The sequence below is a fragment of the Pseudophryne corroboree genome, chromosome 8, assembly GCF_028390025.1.
Source record: "Pseudophryne corroboree isolate aPseCor3 chromosome 8, aPseCor3.hap2, whole genome shotgun sequence".
Classification (NCBI taxonomy): domain Eukaryota; kingdom Metazoa; phylum Chordata; class Amphibia; order Anura; family Myobatrachidae; genus Pseudophryne; species Pseudophryne corroboree.
The window spans coordinates 313,340-325,774 of record NC_086451.1 but is presented as its reverse complement, the minus strand read 5'-3'; the positions used below and the strand labels follow the sequence as shown (position 1 = coordinate 325,774).

At 52.4% G+C, this 12,435-nt stretch overlaps 1 protein-coding gene across 6 annotated transcripts in view; it reads right to left on the bottom strand.

The window, feature by feature from the left end:
• The window catches only part of GPSM1 (G protein signaling modulator 1), a 585,152-nt gene that overhangs the window by 324,585 nt on the left and 248,132 nt on the right, over positions 1–12,435 (bottom strand). For all 6 annotated transcript variants that reach the window (XM_063935808.1, XM_063935811.1, XM_063935807.1 and 3 more), the window contains exons 8-9: positions 10,724–10,832; positions 5,596–5,710 (exon numbers count right to left, since the gene is read on the bottom strand). In XM_063935808.1, coding sequence (XP_063791878.1) covers positions 5,596–5,710; positions 10,724–10,832 — 224 coding nt within the window. The remainder of the gene's footprint in view (positions 1–5,595; positions 5,711–10,723; positions 10,833–12,435) is intronic.

Sequence of the window (12,435 nt, the reverse complement as noted above, 5' to 3'; positions counted from 1 at the left end):
GCGGATATGACAAGGCCACTGTTCTCCTGCGTCAGTAACATAACACATGGCGGATATGACACGGCCACTGTTCTCCTGCGTCAGTAACACAACACATGGTGGGTATGACACGGCCACTGTTCTCCTGCGTCAGTAACACAACACATGGCGGATATGACACGGCCACTGTTCTCCTGCGTCAGTAACACAACACATGGCGGATATGACACGGCCACTGTTCTCCTGCGTCAGTAACATAACACATGGCGGATATGACACGGCCACTGTTCTCCTGCGTCAGTAACATAACACATGGCGGATATGACACGGCCACTGTTCTCCTGCGTCAGTAACATAACACATGGCGGATATGCCACGGCCACTGTTCTCCTGCGTCAGTAACATAACACATGGCGGATATGACACGGCCACTGTTCTCCTGCGTCAGTAACACAACACATGGCGGATATGACACGGCCACTGTTCTCCTGCGTCAGTAACATAACACATGGCGGATATGACACGGCCACTGTTCTCCTGCGTCAGTAACATAACACATGGCGGATATGACACGGCCACTGTTCTCCTGCCTCAGTAACACAACACATGGCGGATATGACACGGCCACTGTTCTCCTGCGTCAGTAACATAACACATGGCGGATATGCCACGGCCACTGTTCTCCTGCGTCAGTAACATAACACATGGCGGATATGACACGGCCACTGTTCTCCTGCGTCAGTAACACAACACATGGCGGATATGACACGGCCACTGTTCTCCTGCGTCAGTAACATAACACATGGCGGATATGCCACGGCCACTGTTCTACTGCGTCAGTAACATAACACATGGCGGATATGACACGGCCACTGTTCTCCTGCCTCAGTAACACAACACATGGCGGACATGACACGGCCACTGTTCTCCTGCGTCAGTAACATAACACATGGCGGATATGACACGGCCACTGTTCTCCTGCGTCAGTAACATAACACATGGCGGATATGACACGGCCACTGTTCTCCTGCGTCAGTAACATAACACATGGCGGATATGACACGGCCACTGTTCTCCTGCGTCAGTAACATAACACATGGCGGATATGACACGGCCACTGTTCTCCTGCGTCAGTAACACAACACATGGCGGATATGACACGGCCACTGTTCTCCTGCGTCAGTAACATAACACATGGCGGATATGACACGGCCACTGTTCTCCTGCGTCAGTAACATAACACATGGCGGATATGACACGGCCACTGCTCTCCTGCGTCAGTAACACAACACATGGCGGATATGCCACGGCCACTGTTCTCCTGCGTCAATAACACAACACATGGCGGATATGCCACGGCCACTGTTCTCCTGCGTCAGTAACACAACACATGGCGGATATGACACGGCCACTGTTCTCCTGCGTCAGTAACACAACACATGGCGGATATGACACGGCCACTGTTCTCCTGCGTCAGTAACACAACACATGGCGGATATGCCACGGCCACTGTTCTCCTGCGTCAGTAACACAACACATGGCGGATATGCCACGGCCACTGTTCTCCTGCGTCAATAACACAACACATGGTGGATATGCCACGGCCACTGTTCTCCTGCGTCAGTAACATAACACATGGCGGATATGCCACGGCCACTGTTCTCCTGCGTCAGTAACATAACACATGGCGGATATGCCACGGCCACTGTTCTCCTGCGTCAGTAACATAACACATGGCGGATATGACACGGCCACTGTTCTCCTGCGTCAGTAACATAACACATGGCGGATATGACACGGCCACTGTTCTCCTGCGTCAGTAACATAACACATGGCGGATATGACACGGCCACTGTTCTCCTGCGTCAGTAACACAACACATGGCGGATATGACACGGCCACTGTTCTCCTGCGTCAGTAACATAACACATGGCGGATATGACACGGCCACTGTTCTCCTGCGTCAGTAACACAACACATGGCGGATATGACACGGCCACTGTTCTCCTGCGTCAGTAACATAACACATGGCGGATATGACACGGCCACTGTTCTCCTGCGTCAGTAAGATAACACATGGCGGATATGACACGGCCACTGTTCTCCTGCGTCAGTAACATAACACATGGCGGATATGACACGGCCACTGTTCTCCTGCGTCAGTAACACAACACATGGCGGATATGACACGGCCACTGTTCTCCTGCGTCAGTAACATAACACATGGCGGATATGACACGGCCACTGTTCTCCTGCGTCAGTAACATAACACATGGCGGATATGACACAGCCACTGTTCTCCTGCGTCAGTAACACAACACATGGCGGATATGACACGGCCACTGTTCTCCTGCGTCAGTAACATAACACATGGCGGATATGACACGGCCACTGTTCTCCTGCGTCAGTAACATAACACATGGCGGATATGACAAGGCCACTGTTCTCCTTCGTCAGTAACACAACACATGGCGGATATGCCACGGCCACTGTTCTCCTGCGTCAGTAACATAACACATGGCGGATATGACACGGCCACTGTTCTCCTGCGTCAGTAACATAACACATGGCGGATATGACACGGCCACTGTTCTCCTGCGTCAGTAACATAACACATGGCGGATATGACACGGCCACTGTTCTCCTGCGTCAGTAACACAACACATGGCGGATATGACACGGCCACTGTTCTCCTGCGTCAGTAACAGAACACATGGCGGATATGACACGGCCACTGTTCTCCTGCGTCAGTAACATAACACATGGCGGATATGACACAGCCACTGTTCTCCTGCGTCAGTAACACAACACATGGCGGATATGACACGGCCACTGTTCTCCTGCGTCAGTAACATAACACATGGCGGATATGACAAGGCCACTGTTCTCCTGCGTCAGTAACACAACACATGGCGGATATGCCACGGCCACTGTTCTCCTGCGTCAGTAACATAACACATGGCGGATATGACACGGCCACTGTTCTCCTGCGTCAGTAACATAACACATGGCGGATATGACAAGGCCACTGTTCTCCTGCGTCAGTAACACAACACATGGCGGATATGCCACGGCCACTGTTCTCCTGCGTCAGTAACATAACACATGGCGGATATGACACGGCCACTGTTCTCCTGCGTCAGTAACATAACACATGGCGGATATGCCACGGCCACTGTTCTCCTGCGTCAGTAACATAACACATGGCGGATATGACACGGCCACTGTTCTCCTGCGTCAGTAACATAACACATGGCGGATATGACACGGCCACTGTTCTCCTGCGTCAGTAACACAACACATGGCGGATATGCCACGGCCACTGTTCTCCTGCGTCAGTAACATAACACATGGCGGATATGACACGGCCACTGTTCTCCTGCGTCAGTAACACAACACATGGCGGATATGACACGGCCACTGTTCTCCTGCGTCAGTAACATAACACATGGCGGATATGACACGGCCACTGTTCTCCTGCGTCAGTAACATAACACATGGCGGATATGACACGGCCACTGTTCTCCTGCGTCAGTAACATAACACATGGCGGATATGACACGGCCACTGTTCTCCTGCGTCAGTAACATAACACATGGCGGATATGACACAGCCACTGTTCTCCTGCGTCAGTAACACAACACATGGCGGATATGCCACGGCCACTGTTCTCCTGCGTCAGTAACATAACACATGGCGGATATGCCACGGCCACTGTTCTCCTGCGTCAGTAACATAACACATGGCGGATATGACACAGCCACTGTTCTCCTGCGTCAGTAACATAACACATGGCGGATATGACAAGGCCACTGTTCTCCTGCGTCAGTAACATAACACATGGCGGATATGACACGGCCACTGTTCTCCTGCGTCAGTAACATAACACATGGCGGATATGCCACGGCCACTGTTCTCCTGCGTCAGTAACACAACACATGGCGGATATGACACGGCCACTGTTCTCCTGCGTCAGTAACATAACACATGGCGGATATGACACGGCCACTGTTCTCCTGCGTCAGTAACATAACACATGGCGGATATGACAAGGCCACTGTTCTCCTGCGTCAGTAACACAACACATGGCGGATATGACACGGCCACTGTTCTCCTGCGTCAGTAACACAACACATGGCGGATATGACAAGGCCACTGTTCTCCTGCGTCAGTAACATAACACATGGCGGATATGACACGGCCACTGTTCTCCTGCGTCAGTAACATAACACATGGCGGATATGACACGGCCACTGTTCTCCTGCGTCAGTAACATAACACATGGCGGATATGACACGGCCACTGTTCTCCTGCGTCAGTAACATAACACATGGCGGATATGACACGGCCACTGTTCTCCTGCGTCAGTAACATAACACATGGCGGATATGACACGGCCACTGTTCTCCTGCGTCAGTAACACAACACATGGCGGATATGCCACGGCCACTGCTCTCCTGCGTCAGTAACATAACACATGGCGGATATGACACGGCCACTGTTCTCCTGCGTCAGTAACATAACACATGGCGGATATGACACGGCCACTGCTCTCCTGCGTCAGTAACACAACACATGGCGGATATGCCACGGCCACTGTTCTCCTGCGTCAATAACACAACACATGGCGGATATGCCACGGCCACTGTTCTCCTGCGTCAGTAACACAACACATGGCGGATATGACACGGCCACTGTTCTCCTGCGTCAGTAACATAACACATGGCGGATATGCCACGGCCACTGTTCTCCTGCGTCAGTAACACAACACATGGCGGATATGACACGGCCACTGTTCTCCTGCGTCAGTAACACAACACATGGCGGATATGCCACGGCCACTGTTCTCCTGCGTCAATAACACAACACATGGTGGATATGCCACGGCCACTGTTCTCCTGCGTCAGTAACATAACACATGGCGGATATGACACGGCCACTGTTCTCCTGCGTCAGTAACATAACACATGGCGGATATGCCACGGCCACTGTTCTCCTGCGTCAGTAACATAACACATGGCGGATATGCCACGGCCACTGTTCTCCTTTGTCAGTAACATAACACATGGCGGATATGCCACGGCCACTGTTCTCCTGCGTCAGTAACACAACACATGGCGGATATGACACGGCCACTGTTCTCCTGCGTCAGTAACATAACACATGGCAGATATGACACGGCCACTGTTCTCCTGCGTCAGTAACATAACACATGGCGGATATGACACGGCCACTGTTCTCCTGCGTCAGTAACATAACACATGGCGGATATGACACGGCCACTGTTCTCCTGCGTCAGTAACACAACACATGGCGGATATGACACGGCCACTGTTCTCCTGCGTCAGTAACACAACACATGGCGGATATGACACGGCCACTGTTCTCCTGCGTCAGTAACACAACACATGGCGGATATGCCACGGCCACTGTTCTCCTGCGTCAGTAACACAACACATGGCGGATATGACACGGCCACTGTTCTCCTGCGTCAGTAACACAACACATGGCGGATATGCCACGGCCACTGTTCTCCTGCGTCAGTAACACAACACATGGCGGATATGCCACGGCCACTATAAAATAGGAGATGAGGGGCTGGGGTGGCTTGCGTACCTTGGGCTTCATAGCCATCGCACTGAGATGTCTCGTCACTGGACGCTATGCTGAGCGCGGACTCCAGCTGTGTCACATTCATACGTGCCGTTAGCTCTCCATTCCGGTCACCAATCTGTAATAGCAATGGAGTTTCCATGAGATAAGCAATAAAGGAATACAAAGATGGAACGTATTCAAAATGGACTGAAGTGCTAAGTGGTGTACCGCAAGGGTCTGTACTTGGACCACTACTGTTCAACATTTTCATAAATGATCTAGAAGTAGGTCTAGAGAGCACGGTGTAAGGTTATACATTCGCAGGGGGATGCTGAGTCTCTTCAGAATAATTTATTTAAACTGGAAGCAGAGGCAGCAAAATGGAGAATGTGGTTCAATATAGACAAATGTAAGGTCATGTACTTTGGTAGCAAGAACAAAAATACTACATATATACTAAATGGGGTAATATTAGGGGACTCCGTACTGGAAAAAGATTTAGGTGTTCACATAGATAAACCAAGCAGCAGTACCCAAAGTAGGATAGCAGCAGATACGGCAAACAAGGTATTAGCATGTATAAAGCGGGGAATAGATGCTAGGGACAAGAGTATTATACTCCCGTTATATAAATCACTTGTGAGGCCACACCTTGAATACTATGTACAATTCTGGCCACCATACTACAAAAAGGATATCCTGGAGCTAGAAAAGGTTCAGAAACGGGCGACCAAACTAATTAAGGGTATGGAGACGCTGGAATACGAGGAAAGGCTTGCTAGGCTAGGCATGTTTACACTGGAGAAAAGGAGATTAATAGGAGACATGATTAACATTTACACATATATAAGGGGACAATACACAGAGCTAGCGGGGGATTTCTGTTTGGTAAGATCATCACAGAGGACACGCGGACACCCTCTTAGGTTAGAGGAGAGGAGATCTGGACCCTGAGACGGAAAGGTTTCTTCACAGTAAGGACAATACGTATTTGTAATCCCCTGTCGGAGAGAGTAGTAATGGCGGACTCGATTATTCCTTTTAAGAATAGGCTAGATTAATTCCTAACGGATAAGGATATACAAGGTTATGGGGGGTAAATCATGCACTAAAGATAAAAAATAAAGAGATGAATAGACATAATGGCTGAACCTTCACCACCGTTATTATATTAGTCTTCACAATATTACAGTGTAGGAGAACTCGATGGACAAACTGTGTCTTTTTCAACCTCAGAGACATTGGGGCAGATGTATTAAGCTTGGAGACGGCATAAGGAAGTGATAAAGCAGTGATAAGTGCAAGGTGATAAACGCACCAGCCAATCAGCTCCAATATGCAAACTGACAGTTATGAGCTGACTGGCTGCTATGTAGATCACCTTGCACTTATCCAGTGCTTAAAGTGGTCCTAGAGAGGTGGTGGAACTCACATCCCCCCCCCCCCCCCCCATGTCAGGCCCTACCCCGCTGCACAAATACAAAAGCATCTCACGGCGACGATACTTTTGTACCGGAAGAGCAGCTCCTGCACGCTGGAGGGGAGCTACTTGTCGCTGCCCGGAATGAAGCAGCTGCGTGTGAAGTCACGCAGCCGCCGCAGCCCGCCGCCCCCTTCCCTCCCAACGGTGGCCAAACGCCGCTGGCCCGCCCAACGACCGCTTCTGCTGTCAATCAGGCAGAGGCAATCGCAGGGCTAAGACCGCCACAGACGCACAGCAGCGATCAGGTCTGAATTAGTCCCCTTATTCAGGTTTGTTGGTAAACCAAAAATCGCACTAATGGACAAAACCACGTGCAGTGCAGGTGGGGCAGATGTAATATGTGCAGAGAGAGTTAGATTTGGTGGGTTATATTGTTTCTGTGCAGAGTAAATACTGGCTGCTTTATTTTTACACTGCAAATTAGTTTTCAGTTTGAACACACCCCACCCAAATCTAACTCTCTCTGCACATGTTACACTGCTAAGGACTTTGCAGGAGCACATTACCGGTGGCTCCCAGCTGGTGGAACTACAACTACCAGCATCTACCGTTACAGGGCTCAGAGAGGCCTGTGTCCCCAGCTTACAGGGGGTTAATAGGATGTTAGTCACACATTCTGCTCTTTCCCCAACCTGACACTTTACAGAAGAATTTACTGCACCTAAAACAAACAGGGAAGAGCTGATCCTGCCAGGGAGGGTACACGCTGCGCCCGCGGGCACACACCTCTGATCCTGCCAGGGAGGGTACACGCTGCGCCCGCGGGCACACACCTCTGATCCTGCCAGGGCGGGTACACGCTGCGCCCGCGGGCACACACCTCTGATCCTGCCAGGGAGGGTACACGCTGCGCCCGCGGGCACACACCTCTGATCCTGCCAGGGCGGGTACGTGCTGCGCCCGCGGGCACACACCTCTGATCCTGCCAGGGAGGGTACACGCTGCGCCCGCGGGCACACACCTCTGATCCTGCCAGGGCGGGTACACGCTGCGCCCGCGGGCACACACCTCTGATCCTGCCAGGGCGGGTACACGCTGCGCCCGCGGGCACACACCTCTGATCCTGCCAGGGAGGGTACACGCTGCGCCCGCGGGCACACACCTCTGATCCTGCCAGGGCGGGTACGCGCTGCGCCCGCGGGCACACACCTCTGATCCTGCCAGGGAGGGTACGCGCTGCGCCCGCGGGCACACACCTCTGATCCTGCCAGGGAGGGTACGCGCTGCGCCCGCGGGCACACACCTCTGATCCTGCCAGGGAGGGTACACGCTGCGCCCGCGGGCACACACCTCTGATCCTGCCAGGGAGGGTACGCGCTGCGCCCGCGGGCACACACCTCTGATCCTGCCAGGGAGGGTACGCGCTGCGCCCGCGGGCACACACCTCTGATCCTGCCATGGCGGGTACACGCTGCGCCCGCGGGCACACACCTCTGATCCTGCCAGGGAGGGTACGCGCTGCGCCCGCGGGCACACACCTCTGATCCTGCCAGGGCGGGTACACGCTGCGCCCGCGGGCACACACCTCTGATCCTGCCAGGGAGGGTACACGCTGCGCCCGCGGGCACACACCTCTGATCCTGCCAGGGAGGGTACACGCTGCGCCCGCGGGCACACACCTCTGATCCTGCCAGGGCGGGTACACGCTGCGCCCGCGGGCACACACCTCTGATCCTGCCATGGCGGGTACACGCTGCGCCCGCGGGCACACACCTCTGATCCTGCCAGGGCGGGTACACGCTGCGCCCGCGGGCACACACCTCTGATCCTGCCAGGGAGGGTACACGCTGCGCCCGCGGGCACACACCTCTGATCCTGCCAGGGAGGGTACACGCTGCGCCCGCGGGCACACACCTCTGATCCTGCCAGGGCGGGTACACGCTGCGCCCGCGGGCACACACCTCTGATCCTGCCAGGGAGGGTACACGCTGCGCCCGCGGGCACACACCTCTGATCCTGCCAGGGCGGGTACGCGCTGCGCCCGCGGGCACACACCTCTGATCCTGCCAGGGAGGGTACGCGCTGCGCCCGCGGGCACACACCTCTGATCCTGCCAGGGAGGGTACGCGCTGCGCCCGCGGGCACACACCTCTGATCCTGCCAGGGAGGGTACACGCTGCGCCCGCGGGCACACACCTCTGATCCTGCCAGGGAGGGTACGCGCTGCGCCCGCGGGCACACACCTCTGATCCTGCCAGGGAGGGTACGCGCTGCGCCCGCGGGCACACACCTCTGATCCTGCCATGGCGGGTACACGCTGCGCCCGCGGGCACACACCTCTGATCCTGCCATGGCGGGTACACGCTGCGCCCGCGGGCACACACCTCTGATCCTGCCATGGCGGGTACACGCTGCGCCCGCGGGCACACACCTCTGATCCTGCCATGGCGGGTACACGCTGCGCCCGCGGGCACACACCTCAGAGCGTCCCACCGTCTTCCTCTTAGGGCATCGCTATAATGCAGAACACGCCAGACGTTTTCCTCTGCGACGGTGTATCTAATCTGAGAGAGTATAACAGCGGCTGCCATCATTACAGTACAGATGCTGGCCCTCCAGGACAGGGCGCAGTCTGCAATACAACTCGGGGGCCGTGTAACCGACCCTCCCGCTGTACCAGCTGCGGCGTCTGCATTGTCCTACGTTCATGAGGTAGATCTCCTCCTGTCACCCCTTTACATATAATAATGACCCAGAGGAATATGCATCATTATTATTATTATATCATTAGCTATACAGCACAAGCAACGCAGTCTCTGCACTCTATAACACATCCATACAATACATGCTGTACTGACCACTAAATCTAAAAGACAATCACACACACTGCGCCTATGTGCCACTACAGTCCTTAAATGATCCAGCCACCCCACCACCCCGCCCCACTGGCAGACTCGCGACCACACCCCACTGTCAGACTCAGCACTTCGCCCCACTGGCAGACTCAGCACTTCGCCCCACTGGCAGACTCGCCACCCCGCCCCACTGGCAGACTCGCCACCCCGCCCCACTGGCAGACTCAGCACTTTGCCCCACTGGCAGACTCGCCACCCCGCCCCACTGGCAGACTCAGGAGTTCGCCCCACTGGCAGACTGTCTGCCTCTAACCAAGTGGCTTCCTCTGAGAGAAAGAAAAGTTGGAAGAAGGAGTGGAAGACTGATCTGGTTTCTTGCCACAGTCTCTGTACCAGACACTGGCGTGTGAGACACTGGGGTGTGAGACTCTGGGGTGTGAGACTCTGGGGTGTGAGACACTGGGGTGTGAGACACTGGGGTGTGAGACACTGGGGTGTGAGACTCTGGGGTGTGAGACTCTGGGGTGTGAGACTCTGGGGTGTGAGACTCTGGGGACTCTGGGGTGTGAGACTCTGGGGTGTGAGACGCTGGGGTGTGTATTACACCCATGTCACATCCTCGATGACATATGCAGCTGTACAGTGTACTGGATAAAGCAGCAGTCCTGGGCATTTCCAGCACTCGTACTGAGCTGCCCCCCAACGGCCATGCTGCGTATAAGCCCAGAGACATACTGGTAGTTATATTGCCTTCCAATATAAATGGCTTAGATGGTATGTGCGGTGGATGTCTACGGTAGGGAAATTAGATTGTAAGCCCCACTGGCAGAGGAAGGCATGTGATACAGATTGTTGCACGGCTGCGTCATACCTCACATGAGATGTCCAGGTGCTTCCTGGCGTACCGCAGAGCTTCCTCGTGACTTCCTAAAGACACATAGGCATTTCCCAGACTCCAGGACGCCCGTCCTTCACCTACCCTGAGAATAGAACAGGAGAGCGGGGTCACATCAGGCTGTTATTAGACCAATTACAAGGACAGACAATGTCATCCACACAGAGTGGAGGGAAATGCACTGCTGACAATAAAGTATATAACACAAACAGGTCAAAAGGCAAAGCAAGGTGTGTCAGTTAGAGCAAGAGAAATTTTATTGCAAAACTGTGGATGAACAATTTAATACAGCAGATATAACACCTTTTCTATTGAAGAGCAATAGCTGTAATGTGCAAACCAGAATGGATAGTGAAGTCTACTCCATCTGTGCCCATGGGTGACAATCCACCAACATGTATTTATACATCATGTAACTAGTAGTCTGTAGAACGTAGCAGTAACTAGTAGTCTGTAGAAAGTAGCAGCGACTAGTAGTCTGTAGAACGTAGCAGTAACTAGTAGTCTGTAGAACGTAGCAGTAACTAGTAGTCTGTAGAAAGTAGCAGTAACTAGTAGTCTGTAGAAAGTAGCAGTAACTAGTAGTCTGTAGAAAGTAACAGTAACTAGTAGTCTGTAGAAAGTAACAGTAACTAGTAGTCTGTAGAACGTAACAGTAACTAGTAGTCTGTAGAACGTAGCAGTAACTAGTAGTCTGTAGAAACTAGCAGTAACTAGCAGTAACTAGCAGTCTGTAGAACGTAGCAGTAACTAGTAGTCTGTAGAACGTAGCAGTAACTAGTAGTCTGTAGAAACTAGCAGTAACTAGTAGTCTGTAGAACGTAGCAGTAACTAGTAGTCTGTAGAACGTAGCAGTAACTAGTAGTCTGTAGAGTAACTAGTAGTCTGTATAAAGTAGCAGTAACTAGTAGTCTGTAGAACGTAGCAGTAACTAGTACTCTGTAGAGTAACTAGTAACTTGTAGTCTGTAGAGTAACTAGTAGTCTGTAGAACGTAGCAGTAACTAGTAGTCTGTAGAAAGTAGCAGTAACTAGTAGTCTGTAGAAAGTAGCCATAACTAATAGTCTGTAGAAAGTAGCAGTAACTAGTAGTCTGTAGAAAGTAGCAGTAACTAGTAGTCTGTAGAAAGTAGCCATAACTAATAGTCTGTAGAACGTAGCAGTAACTAGTAGTCTGTAGAAAGTAGCAGTAACTAGTAGTCTGTAGAACGTAGCAGTAACTAGTAGTCTGTAGAGTAACTAGTAGTTTGTAGAAATTAGCCATAACTAGTAGTCTGTAGAACGTAGCAGTAACTAGTAGTCTGTAGAAAGTAGCCATAACTAGTAGTCTGTAGAACGTAGCAGTAACTAGTAGTCTGTAGAAGGTAGCAGTAACTAGTAGTCTGTAGAAGGTAGCAGTAACTAGTAGTCTGTAGAAAGTAGCCATAACTAGTAGTCTGTAGAAAATAAGAATTTACTTACCGATAATTCTATTTCTCGGAGTCCGTAGTGGATGCTGGGGTTCCTGAAAGGACCATGGGGAATAGCGGCTCCGCAGGAGACAGGGCACAAAAAGTAAAGCTTTACGATCAGGTGGTGTGTACTGGCTCCTCCCCCTATGACCCTCCTCCAAGCCTCAGTTAGGTACTGTGCCCGGACGAGCGTACACAATAAGGAAGGATTTTGAATCCCGGGTAAGACTCATACCAG